The following is a 26,957-nucleotide window of genomic DNA, read 5'->3' as shown; positions in this document are numbered from 1 at the left end:
TAGATCATGTTGTATTTGTATAGATTTGGTCTTTCTGGATAAGGGAATACCTAATAGGGAAAGGGGGCGCTTTTTTTCCACTTGAAACTTTTTTTTTATTTAAAAACTTTTTCTTTTCATCCAACTATGGGACATCACCTTTTGAGGGTCTGACCCCTGTTTCAGGTGCAGTACTTTCCATGCTGTATTATTACTCACACTGACAGTTCCCTCGGGGCTTATCTGTGGAGATATGAGGAGTGATAGCAGCCGCTCCCCGCAGATTATCTCCACAGCTTCATGATATCTCACATACAGGACACTGCACTGCAGGGAGATAACAGCGTCCTGTCCCTTTAAATTTCCTCTTCCAGATGTCACTGCTCAGCAGCCAATGGGATCGCTGGATTTGAACTTGAAAGGAAACCAACGGTCAGTGGTCCTCAGACCGTTACAGGACGACGAGAGGTGAAGATGGACGCCGGTGAGATCTCACCCCCCTCATCTGACATCTCCCATGAGGCTTCACATTCATCCTAAGTCCTACCTGTCCCAGACACCACTAGGGGGAGCTAGCTGTATATGGGGCTATACATCTGGGTGCAGTGAGCTCCCCCTAGTGGCCGGTGCAGGACTCCCATATTCTGTGCTGCCAGTAGCGTTTATTGAGGGCCCTGTGCTGGGAATTGGGGGCTTTCTGTTTGCAGTGTTGTAAATGGGGACAATGTGCTGGCTCTGGAAATGGGGTATTTTTAAAGTGTTGTTAATTGGGGTATTTTACTGTCTTTTTGGGGGTGAGTTCTGTTCTCCTGACTCCTGGGCAGGATACATTTAGAAATAAACCTGTCATATATCTGTATAGGGTCCAGTACAACCAGTCTGCATTATGGGGGAGATGGATCAGAACTGGTGCAAAGGAAAACTGGCTCCGTTGCCCATAGCAACCAATCAGATTCCACCTTTCATTTTTCATAGCTGCTTTGAAAAATGAAAGGAACGATCTGATTGGTTGCTATGGGCAACTGAGCCAGTTTACCTTTACACCATGAATCTCTCCTCTGTGTCTATGTACAGTATTACGTATATGGGCCCTTCTACTATAAGGGCCACTACAGATACCCAGTAACACCCCAATGTATGATTACATGTACAAAGCCGAATATACACTCCAAATATCTTATATCTTATATGTATACTCAATGTTCATATGTGATTATCATCCTCCTCCATGTAAAGTGAATGTCCACCTTGTATCATCAGGTCATTTTTAGATACGGATTTATTGCTTTATATGAATTTATAGCGATCAGAGCTCAGTTTTACTGATACAAAGCTCCAGAACCTCTGCTCTGACTAAGGGTTAAATGATAACATTACAGCCGCCTGCAGCCACCTCTAGAGGGAGCTCACTGATAACTGTCCATACAAAGAACTAATAAAGCAGTCTGCAGTGCGCTCCTCGGCTCCCCCTAGTGGAGGCTGCTGGCAGATAGAGTTTATTAGCTTATCCTATGGATTTGGAGCTCTATATAAAGAAAGCTGATCAATGACTGCTATAAAGAAATGAAAGAGGTTCTCCAGGACCTCCATATTACCACCCCTAGGACCGGCCATCAGTGTGTGATCACGAGGGTCCTACACCTGGGAGAACATTCACTGCCTTTATCAGATCTGTGACTAAGTCTCTTTTATGGGTTAACAGATCGCGCTATGATTTCTTCAATTCTGGACGAGTACAGGATTGGAGCAGGCCGCACTTCTCTGGAGGTAAGTAGCTTCATTGTAATCTGGCCCTTTGTCCTATCACCCATGAGGAGTGGTAAGTGGTCACTTACTGTATTCTCTTCTCTTTAGGACATCTACTGCCTCCAGCACTGCATCTATGGCCTGACACCCTTCATAAGTGAGTATTTTTGGTAATAAGACTCGACTATGAAAAGCTGATCTAAGCTCGAGGTTTAGACTGATCTGAAGTAAACTCACCGTATTTTTCGCCCCATAAGACGCACCTAGGTTTTTGGGGAGGAAAATAAGAAAAAAAATATTTTTAACCAAAAGGTGTGCTGTGTGTTTGGTGGGTTTGGAACTAATGGTGGTCTGTGGATGGCACTATTACTGGGGATCTGTGGATGACGGACACTGTTATGGGGGGGGATCTGTGGATGACGGACACTGTTATGGGGGGATCTGTGGATGACGGACACTGTTATGGGGGATCTGTGGATGACGGACACTGTTATGGGGGGGATCTGTGGATGACGGACACTGTTATGGGGGGGATCTGTGGATGACAGACACTGTTATGGGGGGATCTGTGGATGACGGACACTATTATGGGGGGATCTGTGGATGACGGACACTATTATGGGGGGATCTGTGGATGATGGACACTGTTATGGGGGGGATCTGTGGATGACAGACACTGTTATGGGGGGATCTGTGGATGACGGACACTATTATGGGGGATCTGTGGATGATGGACACTGTTATGGGGGGATCTATGGATGACAGACACTGTTATGGGGGGGATCTGTGGATGACAGACACTGTTATGGGGGGATCTGTGGATGATGGACACTGTTATGGGGGGGATCTGTGGATGACGGACACTGTTATGGGGGGATCTGTGGATGACAGACACTGTTATGGGGGGATCTGTGGATGATGGACACTGTTATGGGGGGGATCTGTGGATGACAGACACTGTTATGGGGGGGATCTGTGGATGACAGACACTGTTATGGGGGGATCTGTGGATGACAGACACTGTTATGGGGGGATCTGTGGATGACAGACACTGTTATGGGGGGATCTGTGGATGACGGACACTATTATGGGGGGATCTGTGGATGATGGACACTGTTATGGGGGGGATCTATGGATGACAGACACTGTTATGGGGGGGATCTGTGGATGACAGACACTGTTATGGGGGGATCTGTGGATGATGGACACTGTTATGGGGGGGATCTGTGGATGACGGACACTGTTATGGGGGGCATCCGTGGCTTGCACTGTTACAGGGGGATCTGTGGCTGGCACTGTTACAGGGGGGGGATCTGTGGCTGGCACTGTTACAGGGGGGGGGAATCTGTGGATGGCACTGTTATGGGCTGGGGGGATTTGTGGGTGGCACTGTTAGAGGGGGGATCTGTGGGTGGCACTGTTATATATGTGCCATCCACAGACCCCCCAGCCCATAACAGTGCCATCCACAGACCCCCCAGTCCATAACAGTGCCATCCACAGACCCCCCAGCCCATAACTGTGCCATCCACAGATATATACAAATATAAGATGTTATATTCAATTAATGGTTATTAAACATGCCCCCTCACTCCTATTACTACCTTACATCCTAATCGCTTCTGTAGAATTCAGGCAGGCCGAGCGGCCGGCGCGTCTCTCACTGACGTCACTTGCCTGCGCCGCCTGCTTCATTCATAAAGTAGGCGGTGCAGGCACGTGACAAGAGTTACGCTGCCGCCCGGCCGGCCTGCCTGAATTCTACAGATGTGATTAGGATGTAAGGTAGTAATAGGACTGAGGGGGCATGTTTAATAACCATTAATTGAATATAACATCTTATTTTAGTATAGCGGAGCGGCGGGGCGGGGATACTACACTGACTGCACCGCCCCGCCGCTATTGCCAACCCCCAGATCCTCCTCCCAGTCCCTCCCCGAGTCCCCGCTCGCTCCGACATCGCAGCTTGCGATGTAAAACTGCAAGCATTCGCCCCATAAGAAGCAGGGGCATTTCTCCCCCATTTTGGGGGAAGAAAAAGTGCGTCTTATGGGGCGAAAAATACGGTATGATCTGATTGTGTTCTCTCTGCAGCTTATCCCCGCACCGTGGAGGAGAGAGACCAACAACGTCTCATCTACTGCATGAGATTCCTCCCATCTCCAATCTTCAAGATGGAGGTGAGTGATCCTACTGCCTGTCATATTGTCCTCCAGATTCCTCCATGTTCTGTCTATAGATGTGAGGGTTTTATAGGAACGTCTGATAGACAAGTGACTGAATCTGTTTTTAGCGCCTCATGCCGACCAACCGTGAAGCTCAGAGGAAATACCTGCCTTTTCCTCTGGAGGAAGAAGATCCAGAGCCGACACTGATGATGGCAAGCCACCTGTGTGAAGACCTGAAGGTGAAGCAGCAGGATGAGAGTACTGAGCAGAAGGAGGAAAAAGAAGAGAGGATGGTCAAACAGAATGTGGATATGAAGAGCAAGAACCTGAGAAGAGTTCAACATCAGGCTGGAAGAAGACAGAAGATCCGCCAGCCAACCACCTTCCAGTACGTGAACACCAACCTGAGAGGAAAGAAGAACATCCTCTGGACCATCCTCTTCAAACCATTCTGCCGGTGAAGGATGGTGAGTAGCTGTAGGACCACCAGCAGCAACCAAATCTAGAAAAAAATAAAAATATGTCATAGTTATTAAATATTAATACTTAGGCAATAGTAATAGGCTAAAGGGTAGTAATATAGTCAATAAATCTATAACAATAGTAACAATTAAAAATAACAATAATAATTATTGGAAAACTTAGATATAGAAATCAGGGGGCTTGATCCAGGGTTCTAGGACTGATCGCCTTTTCCTGGGGTCGAGAAGGAATTTTTCCCCTGTGACACGAATTGGCTGAATGTGTCCAGGGTTTTTTGCCTTCTTCTGGATCAACAGGTTTAGGGATAGGGACCTAATTTAGGGATAGGGATCAGGGTGCTTGATCCAGGGTTCTAGGACTGATCGCCTTTTCCCGGGGTCGAGAAGGAATTTTTCCCCTGTGACACGAATTGGCTGAATGTGTCCAGGGGTTTTCGCCTTCTTCTGGATCAACAGGTTTAGGGATAGGGACCTAGTTTAGGGATAGGGATCAGGGGGCTTGATCCAGGGTTCTAGGACTGATCGCCTTTTCCCGGGGTCGAGAAGGAATTTTCCCCCTGTGACACGAATTGGCTGAATGTGTCAAGGGGTTTTCGCCTTCTTCTGGATCAACAGGTTTAGGGATAGGGACCTAGTTTAGGGATAGGGATCAGGGTGCTTGATCCAGGGTTCTAGGACTGATCGCCTTTTCCCGGGGTCGAGAAGGAATTTTCCCCCTGTGACACGAATTGGCTGAATGTGTCAAGGGGTTTTCGCCTTCTTCTGGATCAACAGGTTTAGGGATAGGGACCTAATTTAGGGATAGGGATCAGGGTGCTTGATCCAGGGTTCTAGGACTGATCGCCTTTTCCCGGGGTCGAGAAGGAATTTTTCCCCTGTGACACGAATTGGCTGAATGTGTCCAGGGGTTTTCGCCTTCTTCTGGATCAACAGGTTTAGGGATAGGGACCTTATTTAGGGATAGGGATCAGGGGGTTTGATCCAGGGTTCTAGGACTGATCGCCTTTTCCCGGGGTCGAGAAGGAATTTTCCCCCTGTGACACGAATTGGCTGAATGTGTCCAGGGGTTTTCGCCTTCTTCTGGATCAACAGTTTTAGGTGTAGGGACATAATTAACAATAATAGTAATAGTTCTAGTACCGTAGTCTTAGAATAAATAATAATAGTCATTAGTGTTAGTGTAGGGACCCACTTGAAGGAGGTCGCCTTGACGTGGCAAGTGGGCTTATACATTTTGATAACAATGTATACTAAGAACCTCCTGTCCATGGTTATAGCAGCAGTAGATGGCGGTACGACATGTTGATGTGCACTACACAGGATTTTGGTCATCTGTTCACTAATGGTGCGGTGCTGTATCTGTGGGGTGGCCCCGAGCCAAAGAGCTAAGGCTACTTTCACACTTGCGTTCGGGGCTCCGCTTGTGAGTTCCGTTTGAAGGCTCTCACAAGCGGACCCGAACGCATCCGTCCAGCCCTAATGCATTCTGAGTGGACGCGGATCCGCTCAGAATGCATCAGTCTGGCACCGTTTGGCCTCCGCTCCGCTCAGCAGGAGGAGGCAAACGGATCCGTCCAGAGTTACAATGGAAGTCAATGGGGGCGGATCCGTTCGAAGGTGACACAATATGGTGCATTTTTCAAACGGATCCGCCCGCCCATTGACTTCCATTGTAACTCTGGACGGATCCGTCTGAATACAAATTGTACTTAGACTTTTTTAGTGAAATATAATGCAGACGGTTCCGTCTGAACGGATCCCATCATTTGCATTATAGGAGCGGATCCGTCTGTACAAATACCAGACGGATCCGCTCCGAACGTAAGTGTGAAAGTAGCCTAAGCCTGGCAGCAGGGGTTCTGTTGGACTGCTGGTTCCTCCCCTCGGCAGGTACAGTAATATAGTAATAATAAGAATATAAAGGATAGGAATAATTTTTCGAAATAAATGAGACGTTATCATTATAACTTTGTGTCGTCTCCATTATTGTCCATTTATTATGATCATTCCTCCCCCTTCACTAATGTGGGCATTAATATTACTGGGGGGGGGGGGGGGCACTAATGGGGGCAGTATTAACTCTGGGGGCCACAAATGTGAGCATTATTGGTACTGGGGGCACTAATGGGGGCATTATTCAAATTGGGTCACACTGATGGGGTCATTACTCTTACTGGGGGGGGGCGCTAATAGGGGCATTATTCTTACATGGGGGCATTATTAATTCTTGGCGGCACTAATGGGGGCATGAATATAACTGGGAGCCACAGTATGACAGCGTATGAACACCCTGTTTTTAGCCATGCCCCCGTAATCACACCCCGTTTGGGTGTCCTGAGGTGTGCGAGTCCGACTACAGGGACCGACCATGAGAACGGGGTCTCCATACTGACCGCTGTCCTGCTGGCACCCTATAATTACTATTAAAGGGGTATTCCCATCTGAGACAATGGGGGCATATCGCTAGGATATGCCCCCATTGTTTGATAAGTGCGGGTCCCACCGCTGGGACCCGCACCTACAACGAGAATGAAGCAAGGAGCGCTGTGGCTGGAGGACCCTGGATTTCCCGGGGTCCGTCCACCACCAAGCGCTGCTCCCATCGAAGTGAATGGAGCGCATCGTGCACGCGCGGCCCATGCTCCCCTTCATTTCTATGGGGCAGACGGCTATTTTCGGCGGCCCGATAGAAATGAATGGAGGGCGGCTGCGCTTGCGCAGTACGCTCTCCGTTCATTTCCCGACTCCATTCTCATTGTAGGTGCGGGTCCTAGCGCTGGGACCCGCACCTATCCTGGCGATATGCCCCTATTGTCTAAGATGGGAAAACCCCTTTAAGGATATTGGGATCACTCCTGAGGGGGGCAACCCAAATGGCAGAAAGCCTCCAACATATGGCGCAGTGGGGCTTGCTGCAATATCGCCGCCAAGTCACAAGGCAATATCGCCGCCAAGTCACAAGGCAATATCGCCGCCAAGTCACCTACAGACAAAGAAGCAGCACTTTATTTGTATATGTAGCTGGATCAATGAACTCACGCTTCTGTTAAATTACAACTCCCAGCATGCACACTTCTACTCAGCTGTAATGGGAACACTCACTATGGTGATAGGAGGATTCTGGGAGTTGTAGGTTGTCTATACTTTTCTCTAACTTACTATAGGCATAAAATAAGCCCATTACAAAAAAAAATGCAATGTAGAAACTACAACTCCCAGAATGCTTTGCGCGCATTTTCACTTCTCATTACCAGGTATCAACTACAAGGCATTCTGGGAGTTGTAGTTACAAGTATCCTATACCCCCAAGAAGAAACGGTGCAGCCATTAACAACTACTCTTCTCAAGGTGATACCGCGTCGTATTTGATACGTAGTCTCCCTACTATTTATAAGGTTTCAACAACATATTATTACCTCATCGACTCATAAAAACTACAACTACCAGAATCCTTTGCCAGCATTCTTAATGACTCTAAACCCGTCAGGAATTCTGGGACTCGTAGTTCCAAACGTTCATTCAGACACACAATAGATTTATCCCGCCTTCCAGCGCGGAAAAGCAGCTGACCAATCACAGCTCACCTCTCACACTGCACGCCCCATAGCTATCAGAGCCGCGCTCCCATTGGCTGAGCGCGTATAAGGCGGGAACGAAACAGGCGGAAGTGGTCATTTTCGCTCCCTCACTACTTCCGGTGCACTGTATTCACCCGTTATACGGCGGCACTGAACGGTGTTAGACCGGCTCCGGCCGTGCAGCCGGGATGTATGCTGTAGACGGTCACCTCCTCCTGGTTTCGGTGTAAAAAAAAAAAAGAAAGAAAAACTAAAATTAATAAGAGACTGAGAGTAGAGAGAGTGTGTAGTGCAGGCGGGTTCTCTCTGCAGACATGGCCTTTGAGAGCCTGTTCTCCAGACCCCCCAACCCAGCCCCAGACACCCACATGACAGAGTGTCAGCATGCAGGGGACGAAAGGTCGAGTAATTACCTTCTCTTCTTATTTCTTCTCATCTGTTCTCATGTCTGGGGGTCGGGGGGCGGCTCATCAGGTGCTAATGTCTTCTTCTCATGTGTCTGTCATGTCTGCTGATGCTGGGATGTCTTCTCTATCATGTAATGCAATGCACATGTGTCTGACCATGGCAGCCCTCACCTCTGCAGAGCCTGGGCCTCATGGGCTGACCGCAGGACTGTGTGGGGGGGTATAACTGCATCTATGTCATGTACTGTAAGGAGATGACGCATAGGCGGTACGATTTCTCGTGCGTTGCGACTATCGTGGCGACTATGGTTGACATCGCGGGTAGAGATGTTAAGAGTGATGATAATTATTGCATTGATCTTATATTGTCATTGTGTGTATCGCCCCCCGGACGCGGGTGACGTAGGCCGAGCTCTATTGGTGGGGTTCATGAGAAGTGATCACCGCCTTATCAGATTGTCTTATAATTTGTCATGTATCAGAATAGAGATCAGCATGGCGTGTGATGTACGGTATAAGTGTAGTGATGAGGACTGTATGTGATGTACGGTATAGGTGTAGTGATGAGGACTGTATGTGATGTACGGTATAGGTGTAGTGATGAGGACTGTATGTGATGTACGGTATAGGTGTAGTGATGGAGGACTGTATGTGACGTACGGTATAGGTGTAGTGATGGAGGACTGTATGTGACGTACGGTATAGGTGTAGTGATGGAGGACTGTATGTGACGTACGGTATAGGTGTAGTGATGAGGACTGTGTGTGATGTACGGTGTAGGTGTAGTGATGAGGACTGTATGTGATGTACGGTATAGGTGTAGTGATGGAGGACTGTATGTGAAGTACGGTATAGGTGTAGTGATGGAGGACTGTATGTGACGTACGGTATAGGTGTAGTGATGGAGGACTGTGTGTGATGTACGGTATAGGTGTAGTGATGAGGACTGTATGTGGTGTACGCTATAGGTGTAGTGATGGAGGACTGTATGTGATGTACGGTATAGGTGTAGTGATGAGGACTGTATGTGGTGTACGCTATAGGTGTAGTGATGGAGGACTGTATGTGATGTACGGTATAGGTGTAGTGATGAGGACTGTATGTGATGTACGGTATAGGTGTAGCGATGGAGGACTGTATGTGATGTACGGTATAGGTGTAGTGATGAGGACTGTATGTGATGTATGGTATAGGTGTAGTGATGGAGGACTGTATGTGACGTACGGTATAGGTGTAGTGATGGAGGACTGTATGTGATGTACGGTATAGGTGTAGTGATGAGGACTGTATGTGATGTACGGTATAGGTGTAGTAATGAGGACTGTATGTGATGTACGGTATAGGTGTAGTGATGGAGGACTGTATGTGATGTACGGTATAGGTGTAGTGATGAGGACTGTATGTGATGTACGGTATAAGTGTAGTGATGAGGACTGTATGTGATGTACGGTATAGGTGTAGTGATGGAGGACTGTATGTGACGTACGGTATAGGTGTAGTGATGGAGGACTGTATGTGACGTACGGTATAGGTGTAGTGATGGAGGACTGTATGTGACGTACGGTATAGGTGTAGTGATGAGGACTGTGTGTGACGTACGGTGTAGGTGTAGTGATGAGGACTGTATGTGACGTACGGTATAGGTGTAGTGATGGAGGACTGTATGTGATGTACGGTATAGGTGTAGTGATGGAGGACTGTATGTGATGTACGGTATAGGTGTAGTGATGAGGACTGTGTGTGATGTACGGTGTAGGTGTAGTGATGAGGACTGTATGTGATGTACGGTATAGGTGTAGTGATGGAGGACTGTATGTGACGTACGGTATAGGTGTAGTGATGGAGGACTGTATGTGACGTACGGTATAGGTGTAGTGATGGAGGACTGTGTGTGATGTACGGTATAGGTGTAGTGATGAGGACTGTATGTGGTGTACGCTATAGGTGTAGTGATGGAGGACTGTATGTGATGTACGGTATAGGTGTAGTGATGAGGACTGTATGTGATGTACGGTATAGGTGTAGTGATGAGGACTGTATGTGATGTAAGGTATAGGTGTAGTAATGAGGACTGTATGTGATGTACGGTATAGGTGTAGTGATGAGGACTGTATGTGATGTACGGTATAGGTGTAGTAATGAGGACTGTATGTGATGTACGGTATAGGTGTAGCGATGGAGGACTGTATGTGATGTACGGTATAGGTGTAGTGATGAGGACTGTATGTGATGTAAGGTATAGGTGTAGTGATGAGGACTGTATGTGATGTACGGTATAGGTGTAGTAATGAGGACTGTATGTGATGTACGGTATAGGTGTAGCGATGGAGGACTGTATGTGATGTACGGTATAGGTGTAGTGATGAGGACTGTATGTGATGTACGGTATAGGTGTAGTGATGGAGGACTGTATGTGATGTACGGTATAGGTGTAGCGATGGAGGACTGTATGTGATGTAAGGTATAGGTGTAGTGATGAGGACTGTATGTGATGTACGGTGTAGGTGTAGTGATGGAGGGCTGTATGTGATGTACGGTATAGGTGTAGTGATGAGGACTGTATGTGATGTACGGTATAGGTGTAGTGATGGAGGACTGTATGTGATGTACGGTATAGGTGTAGTGATGGAGGGCTGTATGTGATGTACGGTATAGGTGTAGCGATGGAGGACTGTATGTGATGTACGGTATAGGTGTAGTGATGAGGACTGTATGTGATGTACGGTATAGGTGTAGTGATGGAGGACTGTATGTGATGTACGGTATAGGTGTAGTGATGAGGACTGTATGTGATGTACGGTATAGGTGTAGTGATGGAGGACTGTATGTGATGTACGGTATAGGTGTAGTGATGGAGGACTGTATGTGATGTACGGTATAGGTGTAGTGATGAGGACTGTATGTGATGTACGGTATAGGTGTAGTGATGGAGGACTGTATGTGATGTACGGTATAGGTGTAGTGATGAGGACTGTATGTGATGTACGGTATAGGTGTAGTGATGAGGACTGTATGTGATGTACGGTATAGGTGTAGTGATGAGGACTGTATGTGATGTACGGTATAGGTGTAGTGATGGAGGACTGTATGTGATGTACGGTATAGGTGTAGTGATGGAGGACTATGTGATGTACGGTATAGGTGTACATGTGTAGAGATGGAGGACTGTATGTGATGTACGGTATAGGTGTAGTGATGAGGACTATGTGATGTACGGTATAGGTGTAGTGATGGAGGACTGTATGTGATGTACGGTATAGGTGTAGTGATGAGGACTGTATGTGATGTACGGTATAGGTGTAGTGATGAGGACTATGTGATGTACGGTATAGGTGTAGTGATGGAGGACTGTATGTGATGTACGGTATAGGTGTAGTGATGAGGACTGTATGTGATGTACGGTATAGGTGTAGTGATGGAGGACTGTATGTGATGTACGGTATAGGTGTAGTGATGGAGGACTGTATGTGATGTACGGTATAGGTGTAGTGATGGAGGACTGTATGTGATGTACGGTATAGGTGTAGTGATGGAGGACTGTATGTGATGTACGGTATAGGTGTAGTGATGAGGACTGTATGTGATGTACGGTATAGGTGTAGTGATGGAGGACTGTATGTGATGTACGGTATAGGTGTAGTGATGGAGGACTGTATGTGATGTACGGTATAGGTGTAGTGATGGAGGACTGTATGTGATGTACGGTATAGGTGTAGTGATGAGGACTGTATGTGATGTAGGGTTGCACGATACCAAAATTTTGATTCGATTTCTATACCATAAAAGCGATTCTGAATACCAAGCGAAAAAAATAAATCTCCAAAAAAGCAGCGTAAATTACGCATTTTATGGAACGTCCGGCTTATAATAGAACAGTCCTTTCCTATTTTTTTAGGGGGGACAAGGTGACTACAAAATGGCGAATTGCGTGCTTTTTTTTTTTTTTCCTGTTACGGCATTCACCGCATAGTAGATATTTTGTAATATTTTAATAGTTCAGACTTTTTTTTATTGTTTTAAATATATTATATTTTAAATTGGTGTAGGGGGTGATTTAGGGTGAATAGGATTTTGCACTGTCCCTGGTGTACACAGCAGCAGGGAGCTTACAATGGCAGCCATGGATGGCTTCAGTAGCGTCCTGGCTGCCATGGTAACCGATCATAGACCCGCGATTTCACTGCTGAAGCTCCAATCGGAAGCTGCCACTGCCACCAATGAAATTACTTAGGGTGGTGGACCCCGTGGGCACTGCACCACCAATGAAGATAATATTGGTGTGGGTGAAGGCCGCTGTGCCGCCAATGAATATATTTAACTCCTTAATAAAAATATAAGCGGTGGGTGCAGGGCGTATCACACAGCTGGCACCTGGCCCCCCACCGAACCGCATTAATCAACTCAGGTGCCGCACCTGACTGGTTAATTGACGGGATGGCGTGCCCTGTCATTAAGGCCGGTGCCGGCTGTGTGATACGGCCGGTACCCACCGCGTACATTTGTATTTAACAGGTTATTTATATTAATTGGTGGCACATTGGCCACAACCCCTCCCTCCCCTCAGTATTATGATCTCATCGTTGGCCACCAGCAGCCGCATCACAGTTGTGAGGGAGAGACTCCTTCTCCACTGTGCCGGCTGATGAGAACATGGTGCGCGCTGAGGGCTGTGCGCCATGTTCTCTAACTGATACTAGGCTGTGCACCATGTTCTACTAGGCTGTGCAGTAGCGCAGCATACTATTGAAAACTAGCAGGTGTAGATGTGTAGAGATGGAGAACTGTATGTGATGTACAGTATAGGTGTAGATATGTAGTGATGGAGGACTGTATGTGATGTACGGTATAGGTGTAGTGATGAGGACTGTATGTGATGTACGGTATAGGTGTAGTGATGAGGACTGTATGTGATGTACGGTATAGGTGTAGAGATGGAGGACTGTATGTGATGTAAGGTATAGGTGTAGAGATGGAGGACTGTATGTGATGTAAGGTATAGGTGTAGATGTGTAGTGATGGAGGACTGTATGTGATGTACGGTATAGGTGTAGTGATGGAGGACTGTATGTGATGTAAGGTATAGGTGTAGAGATGGAGGACTGTATGTGGCCCATGTACGGTGTAGTAGGTGTAGAGATGGAGGACTGTATGTGATGTACGGTGTAGGTGTAGTGATGGAGGACTGTATGTGATTAAGGTATAGGTTGTAGAGATGGAGGACTGTATGTGATGTAAGGTATAGGTGTAGTGATGGAGGACTGTATGTGATTTAAGGTATAGGTGGAGATGGGAGACTGTAGTGATTGTAAGGTATAGGTGTAGTGATGGAGGACTGTATGTGATGTAGGTATAGGTGTAGAGATGGAGGACTGTATGTGATGTACGGTATAGGTGTAGTGATGAGGACTGTATGTGATGTACGGTATAGCGTGTAGTGATGAGGACTGTATGTGATGTACGGTATAGGTGTAGAGATGGAGGACTGTATGTGATGTAAGGTATAGGTGTAGATGTGTAGTGATGGACTGTATGTGATGTACGGTATAGGTGTAGTGATGGAGGACTGTATGTGATGTAAGGTATAGGTGTAGAGATGGAGGACTGTATGATGATGTAAGGTATAGGTGTAGTGATGGAGGACTGTATGTGATGTAAGGTATAGGTGTAGAGATGGAGGACTGTATGTGATGTAAGGTATAGGTGTAGAGATGGAGGACGGTATGTGATCTAAGGTATAGGTGTAGTGATGGAGGACTGTATGTGATGTAAGGTATAGGTGTAGAGATGGAGGACTGTATGTGATGTACGGTATAGGTGTAGTGATGAGGACTGTATGTGATGTACGGTATAGGTGTAGTGATGAGGACTGTATGTGATGTAAGGTATAGGTGTAGTGATGGAGGACTGTATGTGATGTAAGGTATAGGTGTAGAGATGGAGGACTGTATGTGATCTAAGGTATAGGTGTAGAGATGGAGGACTGTATGTGATCTAAGGTATAGGTGTAGTGATGGAGGACTGTATGTGATGTAAGGTATAGGTGTAGAGATGGAGGACTGTATGTGATGTACGGTATAGGTGTAGTGATGGAGGACTGTATGTGATGTACGGTATAGGTGTAGTGATGGAGGACTGTATGTGATGTAAGGTATAGGTGTAGTGATGGAGGACTGTATGTGATGTACGGTATAGGTGTAGTGATGGAGGACTGTATGTGATGTACGGTATAGGTGTAGTGATGAGGACTGTATGTGATGTACGGTATAGGTGTAGTGATGAGGACTGTATGTGATGTACGGTATAGGTGTAGAGATGGAGGACTGTATGTGATGTAAGGTATAGGTGTAGATGTGTAGTGATGGAGGACTGTATGTGATGTACGGTATAGGTGTAGTGATGGAGGACTGTATGTGATGTAAGGTATAGGTGTAGAGATGGAGGACTGTATGTGATGTAAGGTATAGGTGTAGTGATGGAGGACTGTATGTGATGTAAGGTATAGGTGTAGAGATGGAGGACTGTATGTGATGTAAGGTATAGGTGTAGTGATGGAGGACTGTATGTGATGTAAGGTATAGGTGTAGAGATGGAGGACTGTATGTGATGTAAGGTATAGGTGTAGAGATGGAGGACTGTATGTGATCTAAGGTATAGGTGTAGAGATGGAGGACTGTATGTGATCTAAGGTATAGGTGTAGTGATGGAGGACTGTATGTGATGTAAGGTATAGGTGTAGAGATGGAGGACTGTATGTGATGTACGGTATAGGTGTAGTGATGAGGACTGTATGTGATGTACGGTATAGGTGTAGTGATGGAGGACTGTATGTGATGTAAGGTATAGGTGTAGAGATGGAGGACTGTATGTGATGTAAGGTATAGGTGTGTAGTGATGGAGGACTTTATGTGATGTACAGTATAGATGTACAGTGATGGAGGACTGTATGTGATGTACGGTGTAGATGTGTAGTGATGGAGGACTGTATGTGATGTAAGGTGTAGCTGTGTAGTGATGGAGGACTGTGTGTGATGTACGGTATAGGTGTAGAGATGGAGGACTGTATGTGACGTACGGTATAGGTGTAGATGTGTAGAGATGGACTGTATGTGATGTAAGGTATAGGTGTAGATGTGTAGTGATGGAGAACTGTATGTGATGTACAGTATAGAGCAGTGATGGCGAACCTATGGCACGGGTGCCAGAGGCGGAACTCAGAGCCCTCTTTGTGGGCACCCGCGCCTTGGAACAAGTCTATGGCGTACCAATATGCTTTAGACTTTTCCTGCCATTCATCAGCACAGGACGCACTATGAACAGCACAGGCGGCTCACTGAATGTAGGCTATTAAGCTATTATAGCTAAATGATAAAGTACATGGAAGATATACTATATTAGTATTCAGGTTGAATTGCTGTGTTGGCACTTTGCGATAAATAAGTGGGTATTTGGTTGCAGTTTGGGCACTCGGTCTCTAAAAGGTTCACCATCACTGGTATAGGAGTAGATGTGTAGTGATGGAGGACTGTATGTGATGTAAGGTATAGGTGTAGATGTGTAGTGATGGAGGACTGTATGTGATGTAAGGTGTAGATGTGTAGTGATGGAGGACTATGTGATGTAAGGTATAGGTGTAGATGTGTAGTGATGGAGGACTGTATGTGATGTACGGTATAGGTGTAGATGTGTAGTGATGGAGGACTGTATGTGATGTACGGTATAGGTGTAGATGTGTAGTGATGGAGGACTATGTGATGTAAGGTATAGGTGTAGATGTGTAGTGATGGAGGACTGTATGTGATGTATGGTATAGGAGTAGATGTGTAGTGATGGAGGACTATGTGATGTAAGGTATAGGTGTAGATGTGTAGTGATGGAGGACTGTATGTGATGTAAGGTATAGGTGTAGATGTGTAGTGATGGAGGACTTTATTATTGTAAGGTATATGTGTAGGTGTGTAGTGATGGAGGACTGTATGTGATGTAAGGTGTAGGTGTGTAGTGATGGAGGACTGTATGTGATGTAAGGTGTAGGTGTGTAGTGATGGAGGACTGTATGTGATGTATGGTATAGGTCAGGCATCCTCAAACTGCGGCCCTCCAGCTGTTGCAAAACTATAACTCCCAGCATGCCCGAACAGCCTACAGGTATCAGCCTACAGCAGGGCATTGTGTGAGTTGTAGTTTTACAACAGCTGGAGGGCCGCAGTTTGAGGATGCCTGGTATAAGTGTAGATGTGTAGTGATGGAGGACTGTATGTGATGTAAGGCACAGGTGTAGATGTGTAGTGATGGAGGACTGTATGTGATGTACGGTATAGGTGTAGATGTGTAGTGTTGGAGGACTGTATGTGATGTAAGGTATAGGTGTAGTGATGAGGACTGTATGTGATGTACGGTATAGGTGTAGTGATGAGGACTGTATGTGATGTATGGTATAGGTGTAGTGATGGAGGACTGTATGTGACGTACGGTATAGGTGTAGTGATGGAGGACTGTATGTGATGTACGGTATAGGTGTAGTGATGGAGGACTGTATGTGATGTAGGTAAGGCACAGGTGTAGTGATGGAGGACTGTATGTGATGTACAGTATAGGTCTAGATGTGTAGTGATGGAGGACTGTATGTGATGTACGGTAGATGTGTAGTGATGTAGGTGTGTAGTGATGGAGGACTGTATGTGATGTAGGTAAGGCACAGGTGTAGTGATGGAGGACTGTATGTGATGTAAGGTATAAATGTAGATGTGTAGTGATGGAGGACTGTATGTGATGTAAGGTATAGGTGTAGATGTGTAGTGATGGAGGACTGTATGTGATGTAGGTAAGGCACAGGTGTAGTGATGGAGGACTGTATGTGATGTATGGTATAGGAGTAGATGTGTAGTGATGGAGGACTGTATGTAAGGTATAGGTGTAGATGTGTAGTGATGGAGGACTGTATGTGATGTACGGTATAGGAGTAGATGTGTAGTGATGGAGGACTGTATGTGATGTACGGTATAGGTGTAGATGTGTAGTGATGGAGGACTGTATGTGATGTACGGTATAGGTGTAGATGTGTAGTGATGGAGGACTGTATGTGATGTACGGTATAGGAGTAGATGTGTAGTGATGGAGGACTGTATGTGATGTACGGTATAGGTGTAGATGTGTAGTGATGGAGGACTGTATGTGATGTACGGTATAGGTGTAGATGTGTAGTGATGGAGGACTGTATGTGATGTAAGGTATAGGTGTAGATGTGTAGTGATGGAGGACTGTATGTGATGTAAGGTATAGGTGTAGATGTGTAGTGATGGAGGACTGTATGTGATGTACGGTATAGGTGTAGATGTGTAGTGATGGAGGACTGTATGTGATGTACGGTATAGGAGTAGATGTGTAGTGATGGAGGACTGTATGTGATGTACGGTATAGGTGTAGATGTGTAGTGATGGAGGACTGTATGTGATGTACGGTATAGGAGTAGATGTGTAGTGATGGAGGACTGTGTGTGATGTACGGTATAGGAGTAGATGTGTAGTGATGGAGGACTGTGTGTGATGTACGGTATAGGAGTAGATGTGTAGTGATGGAGGACTGTATGTGATGTACGGTATAGGAGTAGATGTGTAGTGATGGAGGACTGTATGTGATGTAGGTGTGTAGTGATGGAGGACTGTATGTGATGTAGGTGTGTAGTGATGGAGGACTGTATGTGATGGACGGTAAGGTATAGTTGAACATGTGTAGTGATGGAGGACTGTATGTGATGTAGGTAAGGCACAGGTGTAGATGTAGTGATGGAGGAATGTATGTGATGGACGGTAAGGTATAGTTGAACATGTGTAGTGATGGAGGACTGTATGTGATGTAGGTAAGGCACAGGTGTAGATGTAGTGATGGAGGAATGTATGTGATGGACGGTAAGGTATAGCTGTACATGTGTAGTGACACTGCCTTTGTTTTGTAAGCAAAACAATGTAATTTTTTTTTCATCTTCATTTTTTTTACATTTTCAAAGTAACAAAAAAGGAAAAGGAGCTCAAAGCAAAACTTTGGGCCCCCTGCATGGTTAGTACTTAGTAGCTCCCCTTTAGCAAGTATCACAGCTTGTAATCACTTTTTCAGCCAGCCAAGAGCCTTTCAGATCTTTTCATCCTTTCTTCCTTGCAGACGTCTTCCAGTTTTGTGAGATTCCTGTGCTGTCTTTGTCTTGCTTGCCTTGCTCATTTTAGGTCTATTCACAGATTCTTTGTGATGTTCAGATCAGGGGACTGTGAGGCCATGGTAAAACCTTCAGCTGCGCCTTTTGAGGTAGTTTCAGGTGGCAATTTCCTCAGTTTGAAGTGTAATTAGAAAATGGCAGTTAACAATAGCGGTGGAGATCAAGAGACGTTCAATCATCAACTGTTGCTCCACCTGTAGTCTACCACGAACCTTATTCAGATCCTCACTCCGGCTCCACAATTATATCCACATAATCCACTCAGTCGTATTAGTTTTATTCAAAATCGTGCATGATTAATGGGGTTGACCCCTGAAACGTCGCGCAACATGGGGTAGCAATCAGTTCAGCGCTCTCAGGATTACTATGCAAATATGCATTATGGCGATTTATTTATATGAATAAAGGGACTTGAAAAATACAAGCAAAGCTTCAAAAGAGTGAGTATTATTTATACCTCATGCGAAAAAACTTTTGAATAAGACTAATATGACTAATATGAGTGAATAGAAGGTCTGGAGACAACTGCTCATAGGATTGCTAGAAGGCTAATCAGAACCCCTGCTTGATGGCAAAAGACCTTCAGGAAGATTTAGCAGACTCTGGAGGTGGTGCATTGTTGTACAGTCCAGTGACACCTGTACAAATATGACCTTCATGTAAGAGTCATCAGTAGAAAACCTCTCTTGTGTCCTCACCACCAAATTCAGAGTTTACAAAAGAACTGATGAAGCCTGATGGATTTTGGAAACAAGTACTGTGGACCGATGTGGTTAAAATAGAACTCTTAGGTCACAATAAGCAAAGGTATGTTTTGGAGATAAAGGGGCAGAGAATATCATAAACTCTCCAACTATGAAGAATAGGGGTGGATCAGTCATGCTTTGGGGTTGTGCTGCAGCCAATGGTGCCTGGAACATTTCTCCTGTAGAGGGAAGAATTCTGGAAACAAACCGAACACCAACTGTAAAAAACCTGAAGGATGGCTTCTACAAATAGATAATAATCCTAAACACACTTGAAAAACCACAATACACTACCTCAAAAGGTACAAGCTGAAGGTTTTACCATGGCCCTGATCTGAACATCATTGACAACCTGTGGAGAGACCTGAGAAGAGCAGTGCATGCAAGACGGCCCAGGAATCTCACTGGAAGAATAGGTGAAAATCCCTCAAACAAGAATTGACAGATTTTTTAGATTTACATTTTTTGGCTGAGGGCAACTTATTTCTCAGGTTTTTTGAGACTTGTGACTCATCCTCTGCATAGGTCATCAATGACCTGATCGGTGGGGGTCTGACACCCAGCACCCTTGCCATTCCGTTCTTTGAGAAGGTACCAGGGCTCGCAGCTTAGTCCAGGCCATGTGACCACACATTCATCGGTAACGTGGTCCCAGTAAAGTGAATGGGGCTGAGCGCAATGACGAGCACAGCCATTATACAATGTACAGCTCTGAGCTTGGTGGGTAGAGAGAAGGCCGCGTGACGTGGATTAGATGGCCAAGTCAAGCTTCCCTTGTGGGGGTTGCTGAAGCAGGACCCACCGCAATCATCTAATAAAATATATAGTATAATAAAGCGAGCACCTGTAGAGGCACGAATAGTAATTCCATAATGTGATGTAGTGCAGAATGGTGGAGAGTCATGATCTCATAGCAGGGGCGTCCTGAGGGAGGCAACCTTATGAGATCTGAAGAAAAAGATCCAACTGAGAAACCTCAGAAAGCAATATTTAGAGCTGTGGTCTCCAACCAGATGTGTGGCCTGTAGCCCACCTCGGTGGCCGTATGCACGGGTACAATACAACATCCACCCTAACGATATTGCAGAAGTATCATCCTTCTGGGCAGTGCCAATATGGAGGGTATAATACCAGCATATAACATTTCCCACTGAAATATCTAGATCCGCCTTCCGCTGGATCCACTGTAGTGCCGTCATCCTTAGAATCAGGACTCATCTGTCCCCGGGTTTCCTTGCAGGAAGGAGGGAGAGTTGGAAGACGGCGAAATAGATGATGCCGGGTTTGAGGAGGAAGAACCAGAAGAAGTGAAGGAAGAGGCCAAAGAGGAAGAAGAGGAGCCTCGGGAAGAGAGGCCTCATAAAAAGTCCAAGAAGTCGAAAAAGAAAGTGAAAGTGAAGAAGAAACACCGCCACAAAACCAAGCACAAGGTGAGGATTTCAGCCGACCGGGGTTTCGTATCTGTTTAAATGTCCCTTCTCTGAACGAAACCTTCCCCTTCGTGTTGTCTTTCCAGCGCACCACACCATCCAGCGACGAGAGCTCGGACTACAGCTCGGACGATGACCACGCTGAGAGGCCTCGCAAGGTTCCCAAGTACCGAGATTACGACTCTCATTACAGACATGTAAGTCTTCAGCCACACGCATTACGTGGGCCTCCCTCTGTCATTGTCACCTCCGCTGCCAATTTCTTCTCTCACTCTTGAGCAGGCCACATAGTCCTATGCTGTGTGTGTATATAGAGTGACTTGGAGGTGAGGGGAGGACAGTCTATTCCTTTGACTCCTTTGTGCTCCAGCCCTGTGAGTGCACTGTACTATAAATTTCAGGCATGGTGATGGCTCTGGCCAACCAATCAGATGCTGTAGTCAATACCTGTTGCAGCACCCGGGTGGTCTGACATTGACGTGGAGGCACACTGTCAGTTTTTAGGCCATGCCTGAAGTGGAAATTTTGTCGGGATAGTTGGGAGGGTCTAATCATTTGCTTGTCAACCGATCCCGCTGAAATGTGCTTTAGGCCAGATTCACCTCTGCGTTCCGGTATTCCCGTAGTGTGTTCCAGCAGAGGAGCAGACCACCCAAATCTCTGTATCTGCTGTCGCTAGGATCCCATTCACTGCAACCGTCAGGTTTACAGCTTTCTCCCAGAAACCTGACCGATCCCATCATGGTGAATGGGGATCCATCCGGTCCCAGCTGTGCTGGGGGAATTCCTCTGCTGGAATGGACTACCGGAACCCAGGTGTGGACCTTAGTCAACCTGCGGCCCTCCATGCTGTTGCAAAACTACAACTCCAAGCATTCCCTAATAGTTGTAGGCTGTCCAGAAATGCTGGGAGTTGGAGTTTGGCAACAGCTGGATGGCCGCAGGTCGGGCATCCCTGGTCTACAGCTTTTGGGCCTGTTGTTAGGAATACGCTGATAATGGACTCTGCCGGCGGTGTAAGTCGGTGCATAGCAGTCTTATGGAACAGGACGGTCTGTATCAGTGTTTTATCGGAATTGATCCACTTTTAAAGGGGTATTCCGGTTGTTCAAATTGATGGCATTGGGGATAGCTATTAGATCAATGGGGGTCCTACTGCTGTGACCCCCACCGATCACGGAGGCCCCCCTGAAATGAATGCTCGTGGCCGCTCCAATGCATTTCTATAGAAGCTCCAGACACAGCCGAGTACAGTGCTCCGGAATTCCCATAGAGATGAATGGAGTGGCCGCACACTGCTGCGTTCATTTCAGGGGGGCCTCCTTTCTCGTGATCGGTGCCGGTTGCCACGGTAAGTCTCCCACTTATCTAATAGTTGTTCCCTATCCTTTAGATAGGGGATAACGTGTAACAACCAGACTACCCCTTTAAAATATGCATTGCAAAGGGGGAAATCCACAGCATAAATTGGTAAGATGCGGAGGATTATCCTCGCCTCAGTTCCGCTGTGGAAAACCCGCAGCATTTAGGCCACGTTTGGCCGTACCGTGTAACTTTCAGTTGTACCGTCCTGCAGCATGGACGTGGCGGTTACATGTCCTCCTCAAAGTCTATGCACAGCAAGAAAACCCCGCCTGACTATGACGGCTACAGCAACTACAGCGATGGCAACTACAATGAAGAAGATGAGGACTTTGCTGAGCAGCTGAAACACTACCGGCAAGCGAAGGAGAACCCCGACGTGGATGAACCTCCTTATAAGAAGCCAGCCATGAAAGGGATGCCGACAGGTAAGCACTTAGAGCGCCCGGCTCCTGACACATCCGTTCTAGGGAATCATTGTATTCTTCTCTTATAACTGTATCTATAATTCCTGCTAGAGGGTTAGGAATACAGGTACAGAGGGGTGTTACTAGTTGGGGGGTGTCCGTGCACAGTCCGACTCTGGCAGCACTGTTTGGGCAGTGTCAGACATCCCCCTAACAGGTAACACCTGGATGTGCCTGTATTCAGAAAGTTCTCCCAGGAATAATAGAGGGAACGGCACAACTGACAGTCATCAGAATAGATGCTCCAGACTTTTACTAAAAGGGGCAGTGCCAGGCCCTCTATAATCCAGGCACTTCCTGACACCCTCTGAAGTTTCTCTTATTTTATACTTTAACCATTTCAATGCCGAGAATGTGTGTCCTTCGTCATGACTTTTTCCATGGCTGGAACAGCTGCAGTATTCACGGAGCAGCACTCATTGGGGAGGGGCCGGAGCGGTGAGGACAAGGAGTAAAATCACAGCCGCTCATCTCTCCCTCCATCCATCTATACCTCCTTCTCTGCATTCATCCGTCCATGTCATATCTCCCTCACCCATCTCTGCCATCATTTATCCGTCCATTCATCTCTTCATTCATTCATTCATCCATCCATCCATCTTTCAGTCCATCATTCTCTCCATTCATTTATTCATCCATCTATTCAATCATGCATCCATCCATCTCTCCATTCATCTATCCATCCATCCATCTTTCCATTCATTCATCTCTCCATCCATCCATCCATCTCTCCATTCATCATCTCTCCATCCATCCATCCATCCCTCCATTCATCCATCCATCCCTCCATTCATCCATCCATTTATCTATCCATCCATCCATCTCTCCATTCATTTATCCGTCCATCTATTCAATCATGCATCCATCCATCTCTCCATTCATCCATCCATCTCTCCATTCATTTATCCGTCCATCCATCTCTCCATCCATCTATTCAATCATGCATCCATCCATCTCTCCATTCATCTATCCTTCTCTCCATTCAGCCATGGACAAGAATAGGACATGTTTGTTTTGTTTTTTTCTGCGAAACGGAAGTGCAGATGCGGACAGCACGTTCCGGCCCCATTAAAAATGAATGGGTCCGCACCTGTTCCGCAAAATTGCGGAACGGATGCGGACCCATTTTGCGGACATGTGAATGGACACTAACTGTGATATTCCCATCCCTGCAGTTTCCTAGTGACCCCAGGGGTCTGGTATATGACCCCCTTCCCCCTATTATTTAGGGAGCATTTTTTATCTTCTACTAAAGCAGTTGGTGGACACATCTAATCGCCCCTCAGACATTTACTGGCATGTGGTGACACCGGTGTAAGTGACACGTATTAACTCCACACATATTGCACTTTTATATTTAGGAGTTAAAGGGGTTGTCTGGGTTCAGAGCTGAACCCGGACATACCCTTATTTTCACCCAGGCAGCCCCCCTGAGGCTAGCATCTCATGCTCCGATGCGCTCCAGTACCCTGCGCTAAATCGCACAGGGCACGGGCTTTTTTGTTTTCAATAACACACTGCCGGGCGGTAACTCACCGGCTCTGAGGGGCGGGCTTTAGCTCTGCCCTAGCCGTTTTACTGGCTAGGGCAGCGCTAAATCCCGCCCATCAGTGCTGGTGACGTCACCGGGGTTCCTGTCAGCCCCATAGAGACCCCGGTACGTCACCAGATCTCCTAAAAATGCCTTTGCCCTGCGCAATTTAGCGCAGGGCAAAGGAGAGCATCGGAGCATAAACTGCTCCGAAGCTCCTGTCAGGGGGGCTGCCGGGGTGAAAATGGAGGGATGTCCGGGTTCAGCTCTGAACCCAGACAACCCCTTTAATTGGCGTCTGCTTACGTCAGACTCATCTACAAACATGTTTTTTTTGTTTTTGTTTTTTTTTACGCGAAACATTAAACTTTGATTCAAAGTTGCGGAAAGACGCCATGATTGCAGGGTACTGGGTGATCTACGGATGTTTACAGGCATAGCGGTGTAAGAGGATTTGTTATTTGACCATTCATGATCTATTTGTATATGTAAAAAAAAATATGCTAAAGGATTAAACAAGTAGCATTTCTTCAGAAAAGAATGTCCTGATCTTTTCCAGGGCCAGAACAGAAAGGGTACTACTATGGACGGGGCCTCGGGCCACACAAGAAGACAATGCATAAAGACCGAGGCCGAGGAAGAGGGTCTCATAAAGGGCTGAACCCTTATTATCAAGATGGCTTCCAAGAGGTGGGTGTCACTGATGATGCCGACAACACGTGGCACACTTAAAGGGGTTGTGCCACAGGATAGAGGATAACTAGCTGATTGCTGGGACCCCCACCGATCATAAGAATGGCTGTCCTGTTCCTCCATTCTAATGAACTGGCAGGTGGAGAATGCGCCCTGCGCTCCATTCATTCTTTACGGGAGCGTGTCAGAATGAACGGAGCGGCAGGGCACATGCTCAACTTACCGCTCCATCCTTGTGATCAGTTGGGGTCCCAGCAGTCAAACCCCCTTCAGCCAGTTATCCTCTATTCTGTGGGTATGGGATAACGTAAAAACTTGGCACAACCCCAGGAAAGGATGCGGCAGAATTGTCATTGAATTGGGAATGCAAGTAGTTGCTAAAACATACATGTCAGAAGGGGCGAGAGGTCCTCTTTAATATTAAAGGGGTGCTGCATCTTTTGGGAAAAAATGTAATGGTCCCAAGTGTTATAACACCAAGTACTTAACCTCTTCAGTGCCGGATGATCCAGTGCGTGTGTCCCGGGGGTCCTTCCAGCCTCTGTTTACAAGTGGCCAGCATGTGACCGTCCTGGCCATGGGAACCATGACCCCTGAGGTGACTGATTTTCCAGTGTAAATGTCTGGGGGCATTGAATGTGAGAGGATGGAATGAGGAGGATGAGTCCCAGCTGCTCAGCGAGGAGCACAAGTGGGCTTCTAGCAGACAGGTGGAGAGCTAAGTCTACAAGCATCTGTGTAATCGGTGGCCGAGAGCAGCGACGTTCCTACGACCTCTAGGCAGCAGGCTCATCCTGGCTCTGCATTCATGGTGGACCAGGTCTGCTCAGTGCTATATCCATTATTAGGGAGTTAGAAGAATCAAGGTGAGAAATGATTGCAGCGTCTCCGAACTTCCCCCAAAAACGCCCTTCTCCCGCTATGTGAACCAAACACTAAGACATGGACGAACCTATTAGGGCTCGGAACATTGAGTGACGGCTGTAGGAGTGATTTTACCACCTTACAGGCGGGAGCGACTTTGGTACGTGAAAAGGACTGATACCCTAACTCCTTCAATGCTCCGAGTCCTGGACGGTTTTGATCGGTGATTAGACGTCCACTAGGGCGAGGAAAAAGAAACGCTCAAATACAGGGCTCTCTCCTCACTGCAAGAGACTGACTCCAGAGGGATTCGTAGGCCCTGATTTAGCGTACCTTCAGTCCAGACATCTGGCATCAAAACGTTGCAAAAATAAGGCTTTTGCAACTTGCTTGAGCAAAATTTAGCGCATTTTTACACCACTCACTCCAGTTTTGTATTGTAGCTGGGAAAGTGCTTGTGGTTAGTTATGTTAATGAGTTTCACTCCAGGAAGAGGGTGGAGTAGGAAAACTGGAGGAGCTTCTCTAGACAGAAGTGTTAGGCTTAAGGATAAGGAGACATATGGTAAATGTGGCATAACGTACACCGACGGAGGGGGGTAACCCCCCCCCCCCCCCCCCCCCCCCAAAAGACTTTCTATTGACCTTCTCTTTTGGGGGTCTCAGCCCTCGGATCCCCGCCAATCAAAACCTTTGGTATGTCACTGTGTCTTATCAAAAGTTCTTAAAGAGCATCTGTCAGCAGTTTTGTACCTATTACACTGGCTGACCTGTTGCATGCGCGCTTGGCAGCTGGAGGCATCTGTGTTGGTCCCATGTTCACATGTGCCCGCATTGCTGAGAAAAGTGATGTTTTAATATATGCAAATGAGCCTCTAAGAGCAACGGGGGCGTTTTTATTACACCTGGAGGCTCTGCTTTCTCAGCAACTGCCGCGTCCTCTGCACTTTGATTGACAAGGCAAGGCAGCGTAATGTGAGCGGGAGTAGAGTTGCTACGACAATGCCCCTGGTGCTCCTAGAGGCTCTTCTCTTCCTCTGCAACTGCCATGCCCTCTGCACTGTGATTGACAGGATTAGGCAATGAAAACGTCATCCCTGCCTGGCCCTGTCAATCAAAATGCAGAGGGCACGGCAGGTGCAGAGAGAGCAGAGCCTCTAGAGCAACACCCCCATTACCCACAGGGCCTCATTTGCATATATTAAGACATCATTTTCTCAGCAATGCGGGCACATATGAACATGGGACCAATACAGTTGTCTTTAGCTGACAAGCGGACATGTAACAGGTCAGCCAGT

The 26,957-nt window shown here is 46.7% G+C and overlaps 2 protein-coding genes across 2 annotated transcripts in view; one reads left to right on the top strand and one right to left on the bottom strand.

The window, feature by feature from the left end:
- LOC122921373 (serum amyloid P-component-like) overlaps positions 1 to 8,093 on the bottom strand; it is a 46,709-nt gene extending 38,616 nt beyond the window's left edge. Inside the window, exons 1-2 of the mRNA XM_044271350.1 lie at positions 7,960 to 8,093; positions 4,298 to 4,395 (exon numbers count right to left, since the gene is read on the bottom strand). The gene's annotated coding sequence lies outside the window, so the exon portion shown is untranslated. The remainder of the gene's footprint in view (positions 1 to 4,297; positions 4,396 to 7,959) is intronic.
- Positions 8,077 to 26,957, top strand: part of LOC122921802 (zinc finger CCCH domain-containing protein 6-like) — a 31,523-nt gene continuing 12,642 nt past the window's right edge. Inside the window, 5 exon segments of the mRNA XM_044272048.1 lie at positions 8,077 to 8,353; positions 20,554 to 20,743; positions 20,830 to 20,940; positions 22,320 to 22,533; positions 24,663 to 24,793. Of these exon segments, the coding sequence (XP_044127983.1) occupies positions 8,268 to 8,353; positions 20,554 to 20,743; positions 20,830 to 20,940; positions 22,320 to 22,533; positions 24,663 to 24,793 (732 nt within the window). The 5' untranslated portion in view covers positions 8,077 to 8,267.

The sequence above is a fragment of the Bufo gargarizans genome, chromosome 11 (genome assembly GCF_014858855.1).
Source record: "Bufo gargarizans isolate SCDJY-AF-19 chromosome 11, ASM1485885v1, whole genome shotgun sequence".
Classification (NCBI taxonomy): Eukaryota; Metazoa; Chordata; class Amphibia; order Anura; family Bufonidae; genus Bufo; species Bufo gargarizans.
The sequence above is the reverse complement of the archived record's forward strand: the minus strand, read 5'-3'. Positions and strand labels throughout refer to the sequence as shown.